Source organism: Macrotis lagotis, chromosome 7 (assembly GCF_037893015.1).
Source record: "Macrotis lagotis isolate mMagLag1 chromosome 7, bilby.v1.9.chrom.fasta, whole genome shotgun sequence".
In the NCBI taxonomy this organism is placed as follows: domain Eukaryota; kingdom Metazoa; phylum Chordata; class Mammalia; order Peramelemorphia; family Peramelidae; genus Macrotis; species Macrotis lagotis.
In genome coordinates, this window is record NC_133664.1 from 205,510,138 (window position 1) to 205,537,609 (window position 27,472).

The 27,472-nt window shown below is 37.3% G+C and overlaps 1 protein-coding gene across 2 annotated transcripts in view; it reads right to left on the bottom strand.

Moving 5' to 3' along the window:
- Positions 1-2,113: 2,113 nt before the first annotated feature.
- Positions 2,114-27,472, bottom strand: part of ETV6 (ETS variant transcription factor 6) — a 319,314-nt gene continuing 293,955 nt past the window's right edge. For both annotated transcript variants that reach the window (XM_074194579.1, XM_074194578.1), the window contains exons 6-8: positions 11,531-11,673; positions 9,848-9,948; positions 2,114-2,648 (exon numbers count right to left, since the gene is read on the bottom strand). In XM_074194579.1, the coding sequence (XP_074050680.1) occupies positions 2,543-2,648; positions 9,848-9,948; positions 11,531-11,673 (350 nt within the window). In that variant the 3' untranslated portion in view covers positions 2,114-2,542. The remainder of the gene's footprint in view (positions 2,649-9,847; positions 9,949-11,530; positions 11,674-27,472) is intronic.

Genomic DNA, 27,472 nt, shown 5'->3' on the forward strand with positions numbered 1-27,472 from the left:
ATTTCTTCTTCTAAATGGTTATCTTCAGGATTTTGTATTAACACAGAGAATACAAATATAGATCCATTAAGGAAAAGAGAATCTTTTCCTCTTAATTCTATCACCATGTCCACTTGGATAATAAAGAGACTCCACATTTATCTCTAGTTGGAGTGATCAGAAACTAATGCCCCAAACTAAAAGAGCAGGATTGTATTTCCATTTCAGAGTTAAAATCTAGCCTTTGGATAAAAACTCCTGCCCTATCTCTTGCCTTTAAATATCTTTTTTTTTAAAAAACATGAATTATTTTCACAACATACTAAAAACAGCTACCGGCTTCTCCCCTGGGATCCATTATCCCTTATCTTAGAGGGTGAAAAATTTCTGATTGTTGTTTCCAAGCATTAAAGAGCTGCATATACTTGAACCATGTTGTCATGAACCATATGGCATTTCACCTTTACTACGGTAGAATAAAACCAAGAGTTTTAGAGTATGTTACTCTACTGATAATCTGGGAAATCTAACTTCCTATAAGCTCTAACCATTCTAAGCAGTAGAAAAGGTGCCATTTGATTTTGCTTTGGACATGTTAAGAGGCAAAGGCTATGAATAAGATAAAGAGAAATTTGTTCTCAGCTCTTTCTGGAGACTTGGGACCTTAATATTTGTCATCTTGATGGGTTTCCCTCTCAGGAACTGTCTAGAGAGAATTCCCTCACCCTGTCTGCCCAATTGCCTTAATCAGGAAAGATGGAAAAGGCAGGAGGGGTTTGTGAAGAAAGCTCCGGTATTCTGGGTGCCTCAAATGGGGATAGTAACCACACTTACTGTCACTGAAGAGGCTGAGTCTTGCCAAAAACAACTGAGTCAACAGAAATGAAATAGTTCATAAGAATAAGGAAGCTTTATTTTTTAAAATAAAGTGGGGGGGGGGGAGAAAAAGTTTGTGCCCTGCATTCCGGAAGCCTTAACCTTTATAAGATAGACTCACCAGAATATAGGTTCTTTGGGGGCAGGGATTAGTTTGTCTTTGTATCCACAGTACCTAGCACAGTTGGTGCTATTAATAAAAGCAAATTGAAATCAATTCTAAATGCCTAGAAAATTAAAAATGCCAAAACATCTGTTATTAGTAAAAGCATTAAAGGTGGAATAGTCCTCACCTTATGAGATTACTGACCTAATTTCCAAGAGAAATAGACTGATAAATTCAGACATCCCATACATAAGGAAGGAAGGAAGGAAGGAAGGAAGGAAGGGCTGATGATGTGTATCCCAAAAGGGAAGAGAAGATAATTGCTGGCAGCTAGTGCTTCCCTGGAAGTTCATTTCATCTCAAATGCTTTAATTCAAATGGGGGGGGGAAGAGAGGTTAAGAGAGACATTGAAATCATGAATAAAAATCTCTGAATAACTTGAAAGATAGGATAGGGTGTGGAACTGTTTGCAAGAAGATGTTGGGGGTGGGGCAAGAAGAACCAGGCATTTCTCTAGCCCGTCTCTCTCAGGATCTCCACTTTATAAGATATTTTTCTTAAGTCCCTGTGGTGTATTTCTTTTTTAAATCATATTTTCACTCTTCAGTGTTACACAGAATCCTAATGATTGCAGACTTCTCACAAACTTGAGTAGTATCTGTGTCAACCTCCAGAGAAGAATAAATTGATAAGCGCCCTCTTCTCCTACTCTGTATTATTCTTTGTAGGTTGGTTTTCAGGTCTCAAATGTATTCCTTTGGAATACACCTGTGGAGTTCCTGACTTCCCTAAGTGTATTTGGGATGGGGGGCCAAATGCTGATACTTTTGCTTTGACTTTCTAGCACTTAGGCCACTGGCTTTAGTTTGTGGGCCAACAATTCCCAAGGTGTTTCACCAAACTGACCTACACAGGAGGAGATGCCCAAAGCTCAAAGGCCGGCAGGAAGGAGAGAAGGAAAGGGAGAGGGCAAAGAGGGAGTACCCCTTTTTCAATTTTTTTTTAAGTAAGTTTTCTTTCCCCACCCTCCAGCAGCCAGGACACAATAGCAACAGAAGCAAACCTTCTGTGTACAGTAGAAGAAAAAAAAAAGAAACCTTGCATACTCTCTTTCCTGTCGGGTTGGATTTTTATGCCATGATCTGTGAGACTTGCAAAAAAAAATATAATCGATATATATATTTCCATAGGAAAGCAAACTGTCATCTTGCCCTATATGAATTATGAAAAAGTCAAACTGCATGTTCATAAAAAAAAACAGCAACAACCCCCAAACCCAGAAACTAACAATGGGCAGAGGGATGGGGATGAGGAATTACAGACCAAGGGAGACCCCCAAAGGAGAGTGAAATAGTACATAAGTCCCAGGCTCTGGGCTCCCTCCCAGAACACCAGCCCTGCCACTGGGGGGCTTTTATCTAAGGTGCTCTGGGGTCCTTTCTGGTCTGGCCAACTCCCAATTCTGTGTTTCTTCCTTTTTGCTTTCCCTCAATCCACCCTGCTCCCACACACCCCCAGCATTCCAGCTGAGTGGCTTTTCTTTTCATTGCTCCATCCTCTGAGGTGGCACGTTGATTCCTTCAGCACTCATCCTCCTGGTACATTTGTTCATCCAGCTCTTGGGACTCGAGGTGTTCAAGGCGGTCTGTTCGGCCACTCATGATTTCATCTGGAGTTTTCATGAACCTTTTTTTTCCAAGAAGAAAAGAAAAGAGATTAAGTTATTTTTCAAAGATTCCTCCATTACCACACTGTATCCAAGAAAGGCCTACCATCACATGCTAGGGCACTAGAGCTGTCTTACCTATATTTCCCATTTAGAGATCTTTAGAACAGTATATAATCTTTGAGCTCAAAGAAGAACATAAAGGAAAATGTAATCAATCAATAAGCAATTATTAAGCATCTACTATGGATCAGGCTCTGAGCAAAGTGATGGGGATACAAAGAAGGCAAAAATATAGTCTTGCTCAAAAGGAGCTCACATTCTAATGAAGGCCACAACATGCAAATAACAATGAACATACAAGATATATATACACATATGATATATATGGATGAATGAATTGGGAGATAATTTATAGATAATTTATATATATAATTATAATTTATATGTGCATATGTGTATTTATATTATATAAGCACATATTATATTTGCATATATATGTGTGCCTGTATGTGTGCGTGTGTGAACTGGGAGATCATTTCAGAAGGAAGGAAGGAGGAAGGGAAGATCAGTAAGGTTTCCCGCAGTGGATGGGATTTGATCTAGGTCTTGAAGAAGAAAATTCCAGGCAAGGGGGATAGAGATCAAATGTTCCATGCAAGGGGAAGCAAAGATGTCAGTGATGAAGTACATTTGAATGAGTTGTTAGAAGATGAGAAAGAAGAAGGCAAAAGGTTGTGAAGCACAATATATATCAAACACAGGATTTCCTATCTGGCTCTAGAGACAATAGGGGGCACTGGAGTTTACTGAATAGCAGTTAGACAAAAAAGGCAAATTAGTGGTGTGTTTGAAGGAAAGAAGGGCTAGCTCTATTTCTCCAGAGTTTTTTGGGTCAAATCCTTTTCAACCCTTAACCAAACTTTTTTCCTAGGTGGAGTTAAAATATATTAAGTCCTAGAAATGTTTCCAATGTATTATCTATAATACTGGAAAAAGCTGATAGTCTTATAAAATGATTTCAACTATGGTGCTAGATAGATATGGAAGATGAATTGAGTGCTAATTGTTATGTCTTACCCCTAGCTCTCCTGGTTTCCCCTGACCCTGGAACACCAACTAAAACATCAATTTCATCACTTCACTCCCCTGACCTAAAGACTAATTATAAGAACAGCTAACACTTATATAGCCTCTACTATTGTGCTGAATTTTAAAATTATTATTTCATTGATTATATTCATTCAAAATTAACTATGCAAAAGGAGAGGAAACCTGAGTATATTTTAACAAGCACCCTAGATTTGGGTACAGTAGATTGCCAAGAGATTAGAGAGAATTACAGAGGGAACTGAACAGAGGGAATCATCAAGATCCAGAGAGAAATATTTCTGATGAGGAGGATTTGGTGAGAGAGTAGATTCTGAGAAAGCATAAATAGCATCCCATGAGCTAAAATTCCTCAGATGACTATGCAGACAGACAGAAGTAGTTCTAATGATGAAAAAATGGAAATTATCTAAGAGACTGATATGGATGCAAAGGGAACCCATCATTGATAGTCATGAAAAATAGAGGAAGGATGACCAAAGAGCCAGGGCTCTTCCTCTGGCCACACTTCCCCTCCAAAAAACATAGATCCTCTCCTGTTAACTATTTGAGGACAGAGAAGGTAGAAATCATATCTTACAAAATATATTTTTGTATTCCCCCCAGTGCTTGGCTATACAAGTATGCCTGTGGTGTGTTTAATGGTAGGTTTGACATAAATGTTTAATCACTGAATAATTTCATGATATACATTCATTTGTCACACTGGAGATAACGAAAGCTAAGTAACGGTGCTTTTATTTGTTCCTTTACACTGGGAAAGTGTGTGCATGTGTGTATATATATATATGTATATGTGTGTATATATATATATATATATATATATATATATATATATATATATATAAATATATATGACGTGATGAAGATCTTAATTCTATAGATCTATGTGGTAGTGAATATTATTAGTGAATATTATTTTTGAAATTTCCTTTAGAAGAGTGCTTTATTATTTATTTTCAAGGATGGCCCTAATAATATATCTTGTACTTGACTAAGAAGGACTGGGGAGAATTTTTGCTTTTCTTTCTCTCTGTGGTCCTGCTGTTTGCAATGTAGAAAATAAGTCCCTAAAGAAATGACAGCAGATTTGTGCTGTTTTTAATGTTGTATTTGTAATATAAGGTTCAAATAGAAACAGGGTTGGTACCATCAGGGTCCCTGAAGGTGCATACTGACTTGGAAAACCATAAATATACATTATCTATGTCACGCTATATTTTTAGTCATTTTATTAAATATTTCAATTGCATTGTAATATGGTTTGTGTCAAATATGTTTGCCCTCTCAGCTTTTGCGATTCACTCAGCTCTTCCCTTCACTACTTTCAATTTTTCAACATTTTCTTCTGTAAATTCTTTGCAGGCAAGTTTATATTCTGTATTTTCCTGATTTCCAATTTTCTGTGCTTGGAAAAGAAATCAAATGTTTGCTGAGGTGGTTTCTGGGATAGTTTAGTCATTTTGTTCTGATGACTTTATATTGGCTAAACTTCTATAGGAAACAGTAATAACCCCAATTAACATCTCCATAATCTGGCTCTAGTCTCTCTTTCCAACCTTATCTGCCCTCTTTCCAGACCTTATATTCCAGTCAGACTAATGTATTCATTGCTGCCTAAAAATGACATTTCATTTTCATGCCTTGGCATAGGTGGTCTCTCTTGGCTAGAATCTTTCCTCTCTTCACCTCTGCCTCTCAGAATCTTTGGTTCCCTTCAGCATTTAACTCAAGCATCATCCTCTTCTAATCTCTCCTTTTTGTTAGCTTTCTTTCACAAATTACTTTGTATTTACTTTTTTAATATATATTATATTTGGCTATCTATATATGTTCTGTATCTTCATTAAAAAAAGAAGTTTAAATTTTTTCAGGGCAGGCACCATTTTGTTTTTTTTCAGTATCACCAAATTGTAGAATCTAGTATAAATAGTTAGTCTGCAAAAAAATACCTGAATGAAATCGGGTCTTTCTCTCATCTGCCATTTTTTTTATATCAATAATTTGTTTAAAGTGCTTGGATTGGAGCTATTATTACTGAAGTGTCTTCTTATCTTTATCTTTTATTCGAATGTAATATTGATTCTGATTTACACTATAGTTAGTTGTTAGCTGATTACACATAGGTAGTTGATTCTGAAATAATCAGTTGTTTCCTTTCTTTAAAGATATAATCAATCTGGCTATGATGACAAAAAGGGAAAATGATCAATGTTAGAGAAGTTGTGTGAGTATTGGGACATTAATGCACTATTGGTGGAGTTGTGAATTAATCCAACCATTCTGGAGAAAGCAAGATGGAAGTATGCCCAAAGGGCAATAAAACTGATTATACCCTTTGACCCAGTAATACCAATACTAAGTCTATATCTGGAAGAAATCATAAAAAAATGGGAAAAGTCTCACATGTTCAAAAATATGTGGAGCAGTTCTTTTTGTAGAGCCAAATAATTGGAAATTGCGGGGATACCCATCAATTGGGGAATGACTAAACAAGTTATGGTATATGGATGTTATGGAGTACTACTGCTCTAAAAAACCACAAATGGTTGGATCATGGAAAGAATAACACAAAAGAAGCCCAGAAAGAGAAACACAAACTGATGTTGAACAAAGGAAGCAGAACCAAGAGAACATTGTACACACTAACAACAACATAGTGAGTTGATCAACTTTGATGGATGCAGCTCCTCTCGGCAGTTCAGAGAGCTTCTAGGTCAATGGGAGACCTGTTATGAATAATGTTATCCACATCCAGATGGAAAAACAAACAAACCAAACAAAAAAACCACAGAATCTGAATGAACACTATGTTCACTTTTTAAAATTTCTCTTATATTTTTACTTCCTGTACAATGCTTTTCTTTCTTTTCTCTTATTCGTAATTCCTCATTCACAAAATGACTAATATGAAAACATGTTAAACACAAAAGTAGTTGTACAATGTTCATTAGACTGTTTGCCACTGAGGGAAGGTGGAAGAAAATCATGAAACCTATAAATATGCAAGTCAATGAGTGTTGAAAAACTTTCATAACATGAAATTGGCAAAATAAAATATCAATAAAACAGATATAGTCAATCTGCTTACCATCTAGTACTTTCATAGATGCCTCTTGAAGAACGTGTTTATGGTATTAATATTGGAAGCTTGAGTAATCTCTAAATGGCTCTGACCTTTTTTATTTTAACTTATTTTACTGCTATCTTTTGAATTTTTGCATCACTTTTATTTCCAAATAAATCCTTCTTTTCCTTGCCCTACCCAATTAGCCAGCTCTTATGACAAAGAATAAAAGAGAAAGAAAAAAGCTCAACTAAACCTGCTGAGTTGGACAGTATCTTCATTGTTCTAACTTCCTCTCCCATGTAAAGAAGGGAAGTTAGTATATTTGTCACCTCTTCTTTGGGGCCAAGTTTGGGCATTATAAATTCCATTTCATTTTTGTTTTTAATGCTACTCTTCCCATTTCCACAGTTTTAGTCATTGAGTATATTATTTTCTTTGTTCTGCTGACTTCACTTTCCCATAGAAGCATTTACACGCTCTTCTGTATTCTTTAGTCATCATTTCTTATACTACAGAAATATTCCATTACGTTTAAGTATCACAATATGTTTAGTCATTCCATAATAGATGGGTATTTAATTTTTTTTCAATGCTTTACTACTATACATATTTTGATACATTTACTGAGTACAGTGCCTCACATATAAGATGCTTGTTGATTGATTGTTTATGGGGTCTCTCTCTTTGATATGTTGAAATGGGACATATGACTAGCAGTGGAACCTCTAGGTCAAAAGGCATTCTTCATAATCTATGCCTCTTTCTTACAACCCTCCCACACTCACACTCACCACACATACTCTGGGGTCTAGTGATGTTGGCCTCCATATTGCTCCTTGAATGAAATTTGCCCTATCTTCCTAATCTGGGTCTTTTCATTAGTGTCGCCCTGGCCTAGAATGTTCTTCCTCCTCATCTCTGCCTCCTGACTTCAAGTCCCAACTAAAATCTCTTCTTCTATAGGAAGCTGTTTCCTTTAATCTCACTGCCTTCTCTTAGTTGCTTTTTCCAATTTATCCTGCATTTGTATATTGTTGATTTCATGTTGTCTCCTCCATTAGACTGTAAGCCCCTTGAAGACAGGGGCTAATTTTTATACTTCCTTTGTATCTCTAGGATCATGAACACTGAATATCTTTCTAGTTATTTAATAAATACTTGAGTAGATTATAATTCATGCATTTTATATATTTTGTGGTTATTTTGAGTAGGATTTTCCCTTCTATTATTTCTTCCTAGATTATGTTCTTGCTATAAAGAAAAGCACTATTGATTTATGTGTGTTTTTTTGTGACACTATTTAGTCTTTTCAATTTCTTAATCTTAAACCCCATTTTGAAACATTTATGTTGCCCCTTCCTGCATCCACTTTCCCATAGAAATCATTAAGTATCTTTCTCCATGTTGACCTAGATTGTAAGAATCTTTCAAATTCTTCAGAGAATTTCTCTACCTTTTGATCCTCTGCAACTGATACCAGTATATAAGCTAAAATTATCTTCATGGTGACTTTTTGGTTTGTAATCATTGAAAGGTAAGATGACTGAATATCCCATGAAATGATGTTTTTTATTCTTCTGGTGCATGGTGAAATCAATTCCTGTTGCTGGAACCAAAGTCAAAGTTTTTCCAGCACAGTAAAACTGGCCATGGTTCTTCATTGGCACATTATAGGAAAATTCATGGTCATTTCCATGCAACAATAGAAATATTAGAATAGAATTTCTGTACAGATTGTTCCAGTACTCAAACAAGAGTATGGGCTGATGATCTGATTCAATTCTCAGGGAAAACTCAACAGACTTAAGAAGCTCATATATCAAATACAAAGATAATGCTAATTTGATGACTAGAAATTCTGGGAGGTGTCAGCTAATACTTCATCTATATTTTCAGCTCTAATTGACGAAAAACAATGAGAAATAAGAAATTTCCTCATTTCCAAATAGTATTGGCTGTGATTGTCTATTAACATCAGATGATATATCTAGCTCCTCTAGAACCTCCTTCACCAAGGCTTCAGCAAAAACCTTGCCTTGGAGGAATTTTTGCCCTGGGAACGCACTATCCTCATTGAAGACTGCCTTTCCACAGGAGTACTATTTAAGGAAAATCCCAGCCATACTTCACATTATTCTCTCTTCTCTGGTCACTTCCTCCTCCTTAATACTTTTCCCCTTGCTCACTCTCCAGTTTTGGAACCATCTGCCATTATTTCTGGATAGGAATGCATCTATGCCTATGCCATTCTATTCCATTAGATTCTGAGTACCTTGAGAGTATTGACACTCTGCTTTTGTAATTTTTACCTCCAGCATTTGGCCTATAATAAGAGATTTTCCCTTTAGAAATTTCATTGTTTCTTCCCAATGCTTCCATTTTCTCCATACTATTCTCCTTGAAACAAAGAAATATATGACAACATATGGCTCATTCTGTGCAAATGGTTTTGAACTTATCACCAAGATGGAGATACAATTCATGGCCAGTCCTCTGATGCTGAGATTGGTTACTATGTTAAAGATCATTTATTCTGTTACTATGATCACTGCATAATCTGTTCTTCAGGCTACACTTGCTTCACATTTTGTAACAGTTCATATGAAACTTTCTAAATTTCTCTGAATTCTTACTATTTCTTGTTTTTCAAGGTACAATAAGATTTCATTTCATTCGCATACTACCTTTTTTTCAGTGACAACTTTGTTCACAGTCTTTTTTTTTTTGCTACCAGAAGTACTTCAACTAAACATTTTGATAATTTTTGAAACCTAGTCTTTTGCAGTTCATCTCACTGGGTTGTGTACCTATTGGTGGCCTTGTTGGATCAAAGAATATATAATTTTAGTGATTTTCCTAGTATATTTTCAAACTTTTTCAGAATGGTTGGATCAATTCACAATTCTACCAATAATGTGTTAGGGTATATGCTGGAACCTTCCAGACTATAACAATCAAGTAGATTGTGACAACTTTAATACCTCATTTAAAGAAAATCTATCACCTGGAAGAAGCAAAATAGAAAAAAGGAAGTGGTACCTGAACAAAAGCCTTTGTCCTGGCTCCTTCCTGATAATGTTGAGTTTATAGTAGTGGCGAAGGGCTCGGGACATTTTCTCATAGGTCATATTTGTTCTGTTCTGTTTGTTCAGAGAAGGAAGAAAGAAACAAAAGTATAAGTATGAAATGAGCTTCAGGAAAGTCATTAAGGGGTCTGTTTAAAAAGAAAACACAATACACACAGACACACACAGACACAGACACACACACATTACCCAGCCCCCCCCCCCCCCCCCCCCCCATCTCAAAACTAGCACTCAGAGTGGTCCAGTCAGTTCTGGAAAGCTACCTGTTCTGTTCCCCTTGGGTTGTTTCCAGACCTGCTATGCCCTACCCCTATGTTTTTATACACATGGCTGCGGTTTTCTTTTAGGGAATGAATAACCTTTTGTAAAACATCTTGAGATCAATAAGGAACAATGTACCTTTTAGCCATCTTTTTTTACTTCTTCCTCTCCTTTGAGCACTTTTTGGTTGGCCTATAGAATTTCCCATAGTTCATTTTTTTCTTCTATCAATCCAGCCTTCCTACAGTGACATTTTATTGAGCTGAAATTTCTGTTTTATTATTTAAAATTGAGATGAAAAAAGAACCAGCTGGGGAATGATTCTTAAATCAGAGGGACACAAGACAGAAATAGGAGAATTCTTTCCCTTCCCAGTAGGCCACATGTTCAACCCCCTGTCAACATTGCATTTCTTTATTTGGTCAAGAATTAAATTATTGGAACCTGTGTTCAGTTGTTTCAGTTATGTCTGACTCTTTGTGACCTGTTTTCTTGGCAAAGATACTGGAGTAGTTTGCCATTTCCTTCTCAGCTTATTTTAAGATTAGGACCTGAGGCAAACAGAACCTGTCCAGGGTCACACAGCTAGTAAGTGTCTGAAGCCAGATTTGAACTCAGGAAGATGAGTCTTCCTGATTCCAGGCTCAAAGCTCTTATCCAATGACCCACTTAGCTGTCCTGTCAGGACCTATAGGATTGCTGTAATTATGCATACTAGAGATGTTCTTTTTCTAGAAGACAGTGGAAATCCCAGGAAGAATTCAGTCTATACCTCTTCCTAAGAAAATGGTGAGATTGTATCTTCACCTTTCCTTGTGGGAAAGCTTGTTCCAAATCTGGAATACTGAACTTGAATGAATTTTCTTTTTCATCTTGGTCCTGTGTACTCAAAAATATCCTTCATCCTCTTTTATTACTTTCCTTAATTTCCCTAGCTTTCAAAATGATGTGACCACCACATTTTGGGAATGATTTGGGAATGATTCTGAAGTCTGAATTAAATTGCTATCTAAGCATAGGTGGACTTTCATTTTTCATTTAGTTTTTAAATGGTCAGAATTGGAAATATCATTTCTCTAAAGTCCTCTTCTGAGTCATCTTGAACTCATAAAGACTTCCTATCTCTTAGACTGCAGTTGAAGGGAATAGGAGATAATTTTTGAAATATACATTTAACAAACCAAAAATACTGAATTAATGAGCAAAATTTACATGCTGAATTATGGGTTCTGATGGCATACTTAATAATTTCTCTCTCTTATGAAATTAAAAAGTGACAGAACTTGGAAAAAGAAGATAGACAATTCTTCTTTGGTCTAAAAAAAGACTTAGTTTTGGTACTGGTTTCAACAAATAAATCTCTCACTTCTTTTACCTTGTGATTTCCCCACAGTCGAGCCAGTCCATTGGGATCTACTATTCGGAATATTTTGGATTCTTTGTCCTCCCATCGGATAAAATTTTCGTACCGGCTATCAGAAAGCAACTGATAGACATAGTCCCAGAGCAGCCTGCAGTCTATAGAAAGAAAGGGTAAGAAAACAATGTTGATAAAGGCTTCCTGATGAGATGACACTTGGAGAAGGAAATTTTACTGAAGCAATAATAAAGGTAACACCTTTCTTTGTAATGGCTCAGTTCTCTAAATCACTCATTTTAAAGTAAGTCACTTAGAATAGAACAAATTTCCCTCCTATATCCCATCTAGAAGATTCTCCTCTTTTAGGGAAGAAGCAATGAAAAAGTTAATAATTTTCACGGTTACACAGCTAGTTAGTGTCAGAGCTAGAATCAGAACTTTGGTCTCCTAATTTCAGTCCTACCAACTGCCATGAACAACCTATGTGACCATGAACAAATCATTTCATGTTGCTAGGGCCACATTTCTGTCACTGTCAGCAGTCACTATCTGCAGAGGGTCCTTACATTTTCCATATAAGTTCTAACTGGGCAGAATTGTAAGTGCCCAAAATCCTCTTCTAAGTCATATTAGACTCATAAAGAGTCTATACCCCTTACACTTCAAAGAAGTCAGGTCTTAGTTGAAGGATGGCTATTTGAAATATACTGAATTTATGAGTAAAGTTTACACACTGGAAGGTGTAGATTGTAAATTACAAATTGGAAGATGATGATCTGTCCATCTGTACTGAGTAGGGGGCAGCTAGGTGGTTCAGTGGATAGAGCACCGGCCCTGGAGTCATGAGTAATTCAAGTCCAGCCTCAGACACTTAATAATAATAACCTAGCTGTGTGACCTTAGGCAAGCTACTTAACCCATTTGCCTTGTAAAAAATCTTAAAAATAAAAACATCTGTACAGAGTACTTGGATAATGAAATGAGCCCAAGCTAAAGATCAAGATTCAGTGGCATTCAAATTAGATGGTTTGTTGAAGCAGCTGATCTGCTAAAGGACCCACTGGAACATTTGCTAATATACCAGATGGAGAGGTGCTTTAGATGCCTGCACAAAGGTTCTACTGTGTAGCTTTCTCATGACATAGAGGTGACCTTGAGTTCTTCAAGGAAATAGCTGTAGATGGCAAAATCTAGTAGATTTTGCTTGGCAAGCAAGGCTTCAGGTACAAGCTTGGTAATGAGTAAAGTCAACAAACATTTATTCTAATTTAGCTAGCAATATGCTAGGCACTTTGGGGATGCAAAGAAAAGCAAAAGATAGTCCCTGCTCTCAAGGAATTCACAGTCTAATGGGAAATTAGGCATGAGAATGTCTATGTATAAACAAGCTACAGACAGAATAAATTGAAAAATAATCTCTTAGGGAGGCACTAGAATGATATTAAGGAGAACCTTAGGAAAGATTATGTATCTGCAGCCCATGGAGCTTCCTAAACAAACAAACAAACAAAAAAAAAGCCCACCACAGAAAACTGGTTGCCAAGAATAGAAGAAACATATCATATATATATATATATATATATATATATATATATATAATAAAATATATAATATATAACAATATATTACATATATGTTTCCAATTTCCTAGATGGCACCATTCTTTCTTCTTCTAGGGAAACAGTGGAGGAATGTACTAAAAATCACAAAGCTTTTAGATCCTCTATGTAGAGTTAATTGCATGTTGTACTTTCCAGAAGAGGAAGACGAGCCCCCAAAATGTTAAGTGATTTGCTCATGATCACACCAAAATAGGTCTTCTGATTCCAAATCCCATGATCATTCTTCTATACCTCAATGTCTCCCAGAAAGGATGACTTGTAGGTTTTCCTTGAAGAAATGAATCCTGATCTTTTCTCGAACAGTTGAGAAGAGGTTAAATTTTTGAAAATGTAAAGATAGTGATAAAAGTAATCTGAGGTAAGGAGGGATCTGAGATGGGAAAAAAGATGAAACAGAAATGTTAGGGGTAGGAGGACTCAAGAAGAGGAGAGACACAAGTGAAGGGAACAGGAAGTAAGGAAAAATACATTATCAAGGAAAGAGTGTGACATTGTGTTCAGTGATGAGAATCCAATTACAAAAATGAGACAATCTTTGCTGCCATAGAGCTTTACTCTCAAATGGGGGATGGTACACACACCTGGTTAGTGAGGGGAAGTTAAATTTGTGGGGTTAGAGGAATGGCAAGTGGATCCTGTGAAGATTCTCTTGAAGTCTTTGCTTAAATGATTGGGTATGACCTCATTTCACTGGTGTTCAACATGGATCTTTGGAGATTTTCAGCCTCTCTTGACTTTTTTTTTCTTTTGAGGAAGACAGCTCATTCTTCAATTGATAAATGGTCAAAGGATATGAAGGCAGTTTTTAGATGAAGTCTATTTATAGTCATATGAAAAAATGTTCTAAATCACTATTGATCAGAGAAATACACATTAAAACAACTTTGAGGTACCACCCTCATGCCATTCAGATTGACTAATATGATAGAAAAGGAAAATGATAAATGTTGGAAGGGATGTGGGAAAATTAAGACATGATGTACTGATGGTAGTAGAGTGGTGAACTGATCCAACTATTCTGGAAAGCAATTTGGAACTATACCCAAAATGCTATAAAAATAAAAAGGACCTCTATGTACAAAAATATTTATAGCAATTCTTTAAATGGTGACAAAGAACCAAAAATTGAGGGGCTGCCCATCAGTTTGGGAATGGTTGAACAAGTTGTAGTATCTGGTTGTGATGGAATACTATGTTGCTATAAGAAATAATGAGCAAGATCCTCTCAGAAAAATTTGAAAAGACTTACATGAACTGATGCAAAATGAAATGAGCAACCCCCCCCCAAATCTTGTATACAATAACAGCAATACTGTATGATCAACTGAGAATGATTTAACTATTCTCAGGAATACAGGATTCAAGATATTTCCAAGGAATTTCTTCAGAGAAGAAACTGATGGAGTCTGAATGCAAATCTTAAAACTTTTCTTTCTCTTTTTTTGGGGGGTGGGGGGTATGTTTTCCCCCCTACAAAATGACTAACATGGAAATATGTTTTGCATAATTGCACATGTATAACCTATATCAAATTGTATGCCTTCTCAATGGGTGGGGGAGGGGAGGGAGGAAGAGAGAATTTAGAATTCAAATTTTTAAAAAAATGCATATTAAAATTGCTTTTACATGCAACTGGGTAAAAAAAAGTTAATAATTTGAGAAAGGCAGCTGGGTCCCTATGACCTTCTGTGGTTGACATCCTTGATTGTGACTCTAGGCATCATGCCTAGCACCACTAGTCAATAGGGAGAAGGCTCTTAAGTGCCTCCTCTATAATCACATCTGGTACTGTGATGGTTCATTTGTGATGATTCAACTGTGATGGTTCCTGATGCTGTTGCCTTTTACTTGCCATCTCTATTCACTTAGTAATTAAATCAAATGTTTGCAGAATCAGGCAATTCACTGTGGCAACATTTACATCTATTAAATTTCTGTATAAAATCATTATAATCGTTGTCAATGTCATTCCGATTGTATATTTTCCTTTGCAAATCACTCCTTTAAATAGTTTAGGATTGATTGGTTCAACTTTATGCCATCTCATTTTTTCTCATTAACATTCTTAATAATTGCTTTTTACTGTGATCTTCCCCCTCCAAATACATGAAGATAGTTGTCAAAAATCCTTTAAGCCTTCTCTAGGCCAAAAATTCCTAGTTTTTTCAACTGAAGGCCCTTTCCTGTGAACATTCCTCTAAATGCTTTCTGGTTTATTGAAAGCCTTTTAAAAGTATGGAAATCAATCAATTAACTGGGCCTGGCCCAGTGGTAACTGGTGAGAATACAGAGAATGAATAATCCTTACTCTCAAGAATCTTAAATTCTAATGGTGGAATTTATATTCTTTTTTTCCCCCATTATATAAATATTTTATTTGTTTTCCAATTACATAGAGTGGTAGTTTCTACCAAACATTTTTCTTTTACAAGGTTTTGCATTTTACAATTTTTTTACTCTCTCCCCCCAACAGAAGACAATCTGATATAGGATATGTTTGCATCCATGATATGCATAGATCAAAATTGAATGTGTTGAGAGAGAAAAAACAAAGACAGCAAAATTATGTACCATATTTCCCCATATATAAGATGCACCCTTTTCCCAAAACATTTGGGGTCTAAAAATTGGGAGCATCATACAGTGGTCGTAGATTTTTTGCACTTGTTGTCTTTGCTCTTGTTTCACATTTGTTACTGGTATAATATGGTCCATTTTGCCACATTCTGCCCACAAATGGTTCAGAATAGATTTTCATACAATATTTAATTCAAGTTCAAAGTGAACCAGTTTGCAAAAGTGAATGGAAATCATGCAGCTGAACACAAGTTTGGTCCTCTTCCAACTGAGAAAACAATCCAAGATGGCTACAGGAAGGAGAAACCCTCCTGAAAATGTCATGGCAGAAGAAGGCATGAGAGGTAAGAAAGCCAAATGGCCTGAGTTAGAGAGGGAATTGAAGAGACAGATTGAAGAACAAAGGGCCAGTGGAATTTCTGTGTCCACAAGGATGGTTCAGCAGGAGGCAAGAAGAATTGCTGATGAAAAAGAAGATGCTGATTTCAAAGGAGGACACAATTGGTGCTTCAGGTTCCTGAAACAGAATGGACCATGCATGTGTTCAGGCACCAGATTTGCCCAAAAGATGCCTGAAAGCTATGAGCAGAAGGTCCTTGAATTTCATGATGAATAAAACTTGAATTCAATAACTATATAATACATTTTTTCCAGATTTTGGGCCCCAAAATTAAGGTGCATCTTATACATGGGGAAATATGGTAACAATAAGACAAATTTTGAAGATAAAAAAAGCTATGATCTTTGTTTAAATTCCACAATTACTTCTCTGGATACAGAGGGTGTTCTCCATCACAAATTCCCTAAATTTTTTTTGACTCTGATTATTGCACTGTGGGGTGAGCAGTCCATCATGGTTGATCATCACCCAATGTGGTTGATGGTGTGTATAATGTTCTTCTGGTTCTGCTCATCTCACTCAGCATCAATTCATGCAAGTTCTTCCAGGCTTTTCTAAAGTCCTTTCTCTCATGATTTCTTTTTTTTTCTTTTTCTTTTTTTAGTTTTTTTCAAGGCAAATGGGGTTAAGTGGCTTGCTCAAGGCCACACAGCTAGGTAATTATTAAGTGTCTAAGGCCAGATTTGAACTCAGGCACTCCTGACTCCAGGGCTGGTGCTCTATCCACTGCACCACCTAGCTATCCCTTCCCTCATGATTTCTTAAAGAACAATAATATTCCATCATATTCATATACCACAATTTGTTCAACCATTCCCCAATTGATGGGCATCCCCTAGATTTCCAATTCTTTGCCACTGAATGTTCATATTATATTTCATCTTAGGAGATAGTCATAATTTTATCCTTTCAAGAACATATTTTCTGTCATTTGGTGTGTCCAAATTTGAATAATTTTAAAATCTTAACAGAATGTCATCTATGCCTTAATCTAAAGGCACTGTAATAAGAACTCTAAAAACCACTGAGTAGAACACAGATCTCTACATCACACCACAAGAGACATTATAAGCTGACATCAAACTATTAACAACTATTCCTTGGGTTCAGCCATTCAACTGATTATGAGTCCATTTTATCCATAGACTGTCAAATGCTTTGCTAAAACTGTCTATAGCAATCCTTTGGTCTATCAATAAAGTACTTTTCATTTATTTGGCTTTTTTTATCCAAGTGGATATTCTTTCCAAATACATTCCTGCATGTCCACCTTGTATAATCTTTGTCTATGTCCAAAGTATTAGGAGACTTTCACCAGTTTTCCTAACATTTTGGACATAAAAATGGAGTATGATTTACTATGGTAGTAACAGTGGAACATGCAGTCTTCTCACTAAATAATTGAAATTTTTTCCAGGCATTAATTTTTCTGGTGATAGCTTTTATATCACTATGATGCAATTAATTCCTCATTTGTAATTTATTGTAGACTACCTATTCTTACCAAAATGGGGGTGGGGGGAAATCTCCATTTAAATTCTTTGGAGGCTACAATAGTTCATTGCTCAATAACCACTATCACCTGAGTGCTGTTAAACAGATGGATGCTTTTGTTTCAATAAGTACCTGAGGTTATTAAAAGAATCCCCCCCCCCCAAAGCCAATATAGTCTATGGTTTTCTTGCTATTAAATTTTGGGCTCCCTTTATTATCCATCTGCAATATATATATATCCACCACACACACACACACACACACACACACACACACACACACACACACACCCACCCAAAGGATGAGATCTATGGTTTGTCCATTAAACTGTATATCAGTCTGAAAAAACAGACATTATTCATCAATTTGAGTTTTCCCATGTGGATAGTTAGGACCAATTCTTTTAAGTGATAATGGATCTCAGGAGTCTCTCAATGAGTCATAGATTGATTATCATCAGTACAATGTCATCTCCCAGCAGAACTATCTCTTACCTCACTGGCTACTTATAATTTGAACTTTGCACTGGACATCCTCCATGATGGCAGGAAATACTTTTGGCCAATGATGTGAGGAGAGCATCAAATGAAAGACTTTTGGGGAGAACTTTCACAGGGTACTGTATGATACAGAACTTGCTGGACAGCATAGAATTTTCTGAGATGTCAGTTAAGGAACTGCATCACCTCCACTACCTAGGGTAGTACTGATGCACATGGTGCTTGTCTTAAAAAAATGTTATTTTCATTTATTTTTTTATCCTCACAAACACACTGTGATGTAGATGATATTATCCTCATTTTACAGATGTGGAAATTATGGCCAAGAAAGTTAAAGAGACTTGCCCAGGGGCACACAGCTAACAAGTTCCTAGAGCAGAATTTGAACCCAGGTCTTCCTGACACCAAACCTAGCATTCTATCCACTATATAACACCACTTCTATAAAATACTAAGATACAATGATTTCTTTACTGAATCACTGGCTTTAGTGTTTTAAACCTATCATAAAAACACAGGAAAATTTTTTGAAATGTTATATGCTTAGATCCCAAACTACTGTTTCTTAAACTGCAACAGCTACATGGGATTTAATAGCAGGTCCTAAGAAAAGTCTGGAGCTAATTAAGAAATCCTTAATATATATGCTTATACATACTAAATTCTTATTAAATTGATTATAATTAATCTATATAAAATGTCTATTGTAAACATGTTATTACTGTTTGGTCATATTTCAGTGGTGGCTGACTTTTCATGACTCCTGTTGGTTTTTTTTGGCAGAGATATTGGAGTGGTTTGCCATTTCCTTCTCCAGGTCATTTGACAAATGAGGAAACTGAGGCAAATAGGATTAAGTGACTTGCCCGGGGTCACACAGTCAGTATGCGTCTAAGAACAGATTTGAACTCAAGAGGATGAGTCTTCAGGACTTTGGGCTCAGCATTGTGGTACTCCCTAGTCACCTCCACTGTAAGGAGGGCACTGTTTGATTAAACACTCAAGAGACAAATACATGACATGACTTCTATTCTTATAGACCAAGGCTAAAAGTTTTATTGCTATTGTTTTAATTGTAGAGATTTCTAAGGAAAGGTTTAACCACTTGCACATCACACTGGACAGACCACAAGTATGACAAATTTAACATGTCCCAAAACAAGAAGAAATTCCAATCTCTCCTGATGGCTATAGGCAAAACTGAAATGGATGAAACATTTTAAAAGCCCTAGTCTCCCTCTTCTTTCTATTTTGAGGACTTCTTTCTTGAGCAGTACCTCTTCAAACTTTGTCTCCATTGTTATTCCATTAAAACCTTGTTCTATAGCCTTTATGACTACCATATAAATATCTCATCAACTATTGCCCCCCTCCCAGTGGACTTTTCATGTCAATGATGATCAAAGTTTGGCTCTAGGAGTGGGGTTTCAGGCATCAGCCATACCATGAAGGAGAATTTTTTTGAGCATCATGGCCCTAAAATTCAACTGGGCATTGGCAGAATGGAGAGAGAGAGAGAGAAAGCAACTATAAGATAATACTAATAAGATTCTTTTGCATAATTTTATGCAAATACAAACTGGGATGATATTTTGTCATTATACTGAATATAGGTTAAGTTGAATAAATAGATTTTTTTCTTACACCATCACATGAATACAATTACACAAATCTTAATGTAATTGATCTACTGTTTGAACTGGGTGTTCAGGAACATAAGGACTTTGTAAATCAGCGTTTTCACAGGCCTCAATCAAAATGTGACTATGACCACAGATGACACTTGGAAGAATAACAAAAGCAAAAGAACATCAAACAAAAGAGGTCATCACGGTGTTTGCTCCTTAGTAATAATAATGATAATATACAATACATAAACACATACACACATATAGTTGGCATATGACATTGTTTTGATTGCATCAATCTTGGTCTCCTAAATGAAATATGTAATCAATAAAAAGAGTGATCAACTATCTACACAGGAAAAGACAAATGGATAAAAATATATATTGTTCAGATTATATTAAGCAGTTAAATAAACAATTGATCCATGAGTGTATATGGATCCTATAAAGATGTTGCAGATAACAGTCAGTTTGGTTTTGATTTGAAAAGTAGTAAGTATACTGGATTTCATTTGGTATATTGTCTCATTCTCTCACCAATACCAATCTTTCCTCTGAAACAAGATTCCTTTCCCCTCTTCCCCCCCCAATATTATTACATTAATACTATATGTAAATACAAATTGCAACATCACAGTCTCTAAGCAATCAAAACTAAGGGTCAGCCAAAGGGAAGTTGAATGACACGTTATGTTTAAGAGATAGACAGGATTTCACAGCAGAATATTGTGATAAGTTACAGGCAAAACAAGTATAAAAGAAACCACTAGAGATACCATGTCTAGTCAGAAAAAGAATGAGGATTATTAATGCATTAATATCCTGTAAGCTTATCTGGTACCTACATAATATTAAGACATCTAGAGGAATAACCTTTCATTTCCAGTGAAACCCCTTTGGAGGCAGAGAGATGGTATACTAGAAAGAGTTGCTGGGCTTGGAGTTGGGAACTCCTGAGTTCAAATCTGAGATCAGACACTCTGTAGCTGGGTGATTTTTGACAAGTCACTCAACATTTTTTCTCAATTTCCTCAACTGTTAAAACAGGGATCAAAAAAACTACCTCAGTTTTAAGAATTAAATGAGAGGGGTAGTTAGATGACACAGTGGATAGAAAGCACTGGCTTCTGAAGTCAGGAGCACCCAAGTTCAAATCCGGCCTCAGACACTTAATAATTACCTAGCTGAGTGGCCTTGAGAAAGACACTTAACCCATTTGCCTTGCAAATAAAAACCTAAAAAAAAAAAGAATTAAATGAGACACTGGGCACTTAATTACTTGTTTCTTGCCTTCTGTTTTTATAAGGATGTGAACAAGAATTACAAAGGATAAGAAGGCATTAATGGGTGATAATTGGTATTGCCTGAGAGAAGGCCCATTGTCAATGAGTTAATTTTTGCATAGATCCTTTTAAAATAGATTTGTTAATTTATATAAAATAAAGAAATTGGAAATTGGGAGTGCTACAGATGTAGAATGTGGCATGTCTTTTCAGATTTTTAATTTTAATTCAATTATCAGTTTTATTTAACTTTTATTTTGTTACAAGAGATGTCAGTGGAGTGACTGGTTGATGATTGTATTGTAAAAACAATGCATTAGTAAAACTTCAATATACATACATACACACACATGTATGTACGTATGCATGCATGCTTGTAAGTATTATGGTTTGGTTTGCCAGGGTCAATAGCCTTATAAAGCCACAGTTTGATAGAAGGATGGTAGAACCTGAAAAAGTTGGTGCTCAGATGGCATATTCTTTAAGAAAGGTCATTTTTATTCCATAGGGAAGCATGAGAGCAGTATAGTTTATATCATATTATGCTATTCTACATTATGTTACATCACATTATATCACACAGCCTGTATTATATTATATTCCTTCACAACCTGACCCCAGACTATTTGCCAACTTCATGAGTACATTGGCTTACAGGCTTGCTCTCTGATCTTCTCCAACACACTGGCCACCCCAATATCTAAAGTGCACTTCCTTCTTTCTTCTACTCCACAGAATTTCTCTTTCTTCAAGATACAGCGTCCTTCAATACAGCCCTGCCAGTAAGCCCCAGACCGTCAGTCCCACAGCCAAAGCCTCTGCTCCCCAGCTGGCTCTCGGCTCTCACAGTCAACACCTCTGTGGCTGTTCCCTGTTTACTGCTCTCAGGCTCTCACCCTGTCCTGTCCTCCCGGCAGAGTCTTTGCTCTCTGTCCCCGGTTCACCCACAATCCCGGGAGACAAACCTTGAGGTAGATGTTCTTCTCCTAGTTTCTCTTTTTGGGTTTTGTCAATCAGATTTCTGTTAAGAGGTTTGTTTCATATTATACACAAGGGAAGATCATGAGACCTTAGCACAGTGCCTGTCTTCTCTCCACCATCTTGGCCAGAAGTCCAAAAAACCCAATATGATGTATTTCTTGACTCCAACTTCTGGTGCTCTCTCTTCTTAAACCACTTTTATTCTAATTAGTATTACCATTTATTCTTTTCAAAAAAAAAAAGGAGTAACAAGGTATAATGAATAGAGCACTAGCCTTGAAGCCAGGAAGACCTCACACCAGCCATATGGTCCTGGGCATTGTCAATTAATCTTTCAGTGCCCTGACAACTCTTTAGGACTCTTTTAAGTTGCACAGTAAAGGATAGACTTACACTGTTAGGAGTTCCCACTGAAACCAAAGGTCTACCTCTATTCTCTTCATATTTATTCTGTTCATACTCATGTGGTCTCCTCCTTTAGAATTGTATGCCTCGAGAATAGAGATTATTTCACTCTTTTTATCTAAATCCCAGTGTCTAGCCAGTGGGCACAGGGCCTGGACCATTTGTTGCCATTCAGTCCTTTCCAGTGTATCTGACTTCATGACGAATTTGGGGTTTTCTTGGGAGTGTTTACCATTTCCTTCTCCTGCTCATCTTACAAAAGAGGACCTGAATCCAGCAAGATTAAGGGACTTGAGCAAGGGTCACACAAGCTGCTAAGAGTCTGAGGCCAGATGTGAACTCAGAAAGTTGAATCTTCCTGACTCTATGCACTGATGATACTACCCAGCCACCCGACTTAGAGGATAAGCAGGCACTTTAAAAAACCCTTATTGAGGAATCGTTACTTTCTCTCTTTCTGCAAATACAAAGAATTATAATGGTGCTATTTTTGTTTATTTCTTATTATTTATATCAAGGAAGAATATCAAATCACTTTTTTTATTCTGTTCATGTAATTTCTACTGTCTAACGTGGCCTGAGGTTTTATAGGAGTTCCTTAACTTTGTTTGTCTGTTTTTTGCAAGGCAATGGGATAAGTGACTTGTCTAAGGTCATACAGCTAAGTAAGTATTAAGGTCTGAGGCTGGATTTGATCTCAGGTCCTCCTGAGCACCTAGCTGCCCCAGCTCCTATGTTTTCTGTTGAAAACACTTTTTGTCAGATTTGATCAATTAGTAAATAGAACAAAAAAACAAAGGCCCCCAACAAGCCTAATTACATGAGATAAACCCACACTTAAAACTCCACTATTCCCCTAATCTTCTTTCCTTAGAACAAAATAATACATATCTATTTACAAATAAACATACATTAAGAGTTGCTCATGCCAGGCCTAAATTCTCAAGAAAAACTAACTCAAAAGAGGGAATAAGAAAGAGACAAGAATAGTAACATGGTATTTTAAGCCAGGAAATATTCTGAAGAATAACCTTACCTGGCACTAATTATATATGTTTATAAATGATCTTTCACTTAGTGCTGTACAGAAATTGGTCTAATCCTCAGGTTATTCATTATGAGCCAAGAGGAGGGAAGCCTTGCTATTTCATAGTTTGGGACAATTAAGTCAAGGAGGCTTAACCAACATGGCCAAACGTCTTCAGAGCTAAACAACTGTAGCTTGTGGGACAAGGAAAGGATCTAGGACAAGCAAGATGCTGTAGATGTCTACTCTGCCTGCCTAGCTCACTGTCTAACTGAGGACCCCCAATTCCAGGGCTACCACAGAATACAAACTCAAATAATTGCTCTGGTTTGGGTTATTTTAATTAGTTTCTAATAAAAGTAGAAAAATGAAGGTATAAGTAAGTATATGGCATTCACTTGTTTCCAATAACACCATTAAAAAAGAGAAATATTTTGCATAATAGATCAATTTCCTTGATGGCCTGCCAAAACAATTCCTTGTTAGACCAATTATGAAGAATTTTATACAATATACCATCCTGTGTAAGAAGTATTTTCTTAGATCCCTTTTTGTAGGGGATGCTTTGATTCTTTCATGGTTTTAGAGTAGGAAGAGAATGGAGAAAAGCCTGCTGGAAGCTTCTAGACATTCCTTCTCCACCTTATGTGTAGAGGGATGATCCCTACAGAAATAGGATTTGTGATTTTATATGATAACAGTAACTTCCAGATAAAAAAAAACTCATACCAACTCTACTAATACAGACTGAGAGGCAACTCCTAGTTTTAGACAGCTGCCTAGAAAACAGAGAGGTTAAGTGTATTACACAGCCAGTCAATGGCCAAGGGGTATTCGAACCCGTGTCTTTCTTACTCTGAGACTCCATCTACTGTGCTTTCCATATCTAGAGCCCCTGCCTCTTAAGACTGCCATGAGGACCAAACAGGAGCATGTATATAAAGTGCTTTATAAATTTTAAAGCCCTATGCAGATGAAGATTATTATGCTATTCGGAGCAGACTTTTAGGGATCTCAGCTGAATTCTGGAAAGGACTCTGAAAGGCTTGTGACTGTCTGACCAGCCGGCACGACTCTCTTCTACCCCTGGAGGGTGCCTGCCTTGCTCATTTCCTCCCAGGCAATGCTCAGCTGGACTACCTTCTTCAGTTCCCTGTCAGAAATGGGAGCCCCAAGTCACAGGCAGTCATGATAAACGAGAGCTTAAACTAGGCCGGCGGATGGGAAATATGCGGACTTTATGAGACCAAAGAAGGCAGGCCAGGTCTGGCTGCTTCTTTTGATCCCCTTTTAATTCCATAGTCAACTCTCTGCCCTTACTTCCCCACTCCCTGAAATTAACTGTACCCTGTGCACATACTACATATGTAGTTGCATGCACATGTATGCATACATGTTGCCCACTGATGTCATAAAGTAAGGGAAGGACTATGTCTCTTCCTCTTGGTCAATTCTACCACTACACTCTCAAAGAATATCTGCAGCACACTGAAAACTGCACAACAATAAAACAGACTGATATACAAAAGACTGATGCAAATTGTCATTTGCACCAACAAGGCAGGGTGGAGGTCCCGGCAGCAGAAAGGAAGTGTCATTTCAAATTCTGAGTTCAGTACACCAGGACCCTACATCTCCAGTTATAAGCTCTCCTCTTTATGATGAAGAATATGTGCTTGAACTAGAGGCCATCTTCCCACTGTTTGCATGTTGACCCACAATGAAAAAAAAGAACACCGATATTTTTAGACTCCCAAAACATTGAGCCTCTAAGCAAAAGCTCATGGCAGAACTCCTTGGTGCCAGGAAGGCAAGAGTGGTCTGAGTTTTTCTAGTGCATCTCTTCCTTTGCAACAGGGTATAGATTATACATGTCATTTCCCTGAACTCCCATGAAGAGGAGAGACTCATTGCCCATGCAAGCCTATTTTGGGCAGAAAATCACAAAGAATTGCACTCTCTCTCTCCATCTTCTTCTCCTTGCCAGCTCTGACCTGCTACTCCCTCTGTCATGGGAGGCTGAGAATGAGTAGATCCGCATCAGCATACTTGGCCAGTGTAATCACCACCCAGGGTGAATGTTGAAGAGGTTGCTTCTAGGAAAACCATGTGAGGAAAGAGCCATGGCATAGGCATAGATATATTCTGGGATTAATTGGAGTTGATTACCTCCAGGGTAAATGGGAGCCTTTCTGCCTGGATGTGGAGGTGTATGGCTCAGTCATCCTTCAGTGACCTAAGGATTCATTCACTGGCACCACTGGTTTCATTAGAGAACTCCTTTATCCATCATTTGTGGTAGACCATACTTTAAGGTGAAGGTCTTGGGGGGGGGGGGTCTTCTCTCCTTTCTGCCATCAATAGATGTTTCCAAGAAATAGATCTCTGGTCTTTGGCTTCTTTGTTTGTTCTTTTCCATTTTAAGGGAAACAGTGGAGTTTCCAACCTTGAGAGTTTCAAAGATTGACTATTAACTTCCAGGAATCTTAAGGTCAGAATCCAGGTTGGGTACTGTAGCCAGCATGGCATGGACATCAGGATATGTGATGATCACAGACCAATGGAAGGATTCACTGGGCAGTTATGCTGAAACAGGATATGAACTTGGTGGAACCAGTATTACAGAGGGATGAGCTAAATTATGAGCCTAATTCTCCTGGCCCCATATTGGGGTGATTTAAGGGAAATTATGCTGCTGAGTCCTTGGAGGTAATGTTTGTTCATTTGTTTTTACTCTATCTTTGAAGGAAACATCCCTTTGGAAAAGCTACTTGATGGTAAGAGGTTAAACAGAACTGGGTACCAGCTTCTAGAACTCCTTTTTAGAGTCAGAATACACCTGGCATGAATGAGGAAAAATGATGTCTCAGTATAGCAAAGACGGCTTGGGTTTGAAAACAGGACTGGGCTTTGCCTATACAGAATACTACAGAAGGACCTTCCTTAGTAGAAATGTGCTTAGGGGATGCTGAGTCAGAACTCAATGGACCAAAGACCAGACTGTGGACAAAGCCTCATCACCAATAAACTCAAATGGCATGTAGGTCCTCTGAAAGGCAGAGATACTTTCCCTGGAGACAGTAGACTGCCAACTGAACATATTGCTACAAAACAGCAACGGTAAGTTCAATTTAGGAAGATTTTTAGGAAGATCCCCAGTCCTCCAGAGGAAAAGTCTCTAGAGGACTAGGTCAGGCTTAGGGCAGACTAAAACACTTTGCAGGGCAGATGCTATTATACAACCAAGGAAACTAAGGTAAACAGAGATTAAGTGACTTGTTCAGGGTCACAAGGCAGGCCTCTATCTGTGACAAGGCACTGTTTAATGGAAAGCATTAAGGGCCCTGCTTAGGAGCACCTGCAGGATGTAACAGAAACTCTGAACTCACATCCAAAGAATGCATAAATAAACTGGAATTATTCTTTGGCCAAGCAAGACTTTTAGCTTGGAGGGAATGGCCTGAGCCAAGAGAATGGCGGTCAAATGTTTGCCTAAATGCCTCAAATAAGATCTGTTACCCCATTAGGGCTCTTGACTCCTAAGCACTTGAGCTGGGTGGTCCTATCTCCTCAGAGGCAGGAGTTTCCCTCAAGGGTCACCTATAGCAGCATGGACAGAAGTGACCAGCCTTATCTGGACCACTACTAGCAAAGAGGGGTAGTGAATATGGCAAATCCAAGTTGCTGTTCTTTTCAGTGCTTCGATGTCTTTTTTTAAATTATGTCTTCAAAGGACATAAGACTTTGCCTTGCCTTTCTGGGGGAAAGTCCAGAGTACTGATATTGAGAAAGAAGATTCTTTTCACGTTTCCCATTTACTATGCGTATTGATATGGACCAATCAATCTCTGCTTTAAAAAACATCATCTCAATACTGAGGTGGAATGTAGAGCTCTCTTTTACTAAGAAATTTTTTTGCTCATATTTCTAAAAACTTAATCTACCTTTTGATGTCCTCTGGGGCTTGCCAGCTCCTTCACTGAAGCACCCTTGGGACTTTGAGGCCCTCCTATCTTCTTGAAAGCTGAACTTTCTTTTAT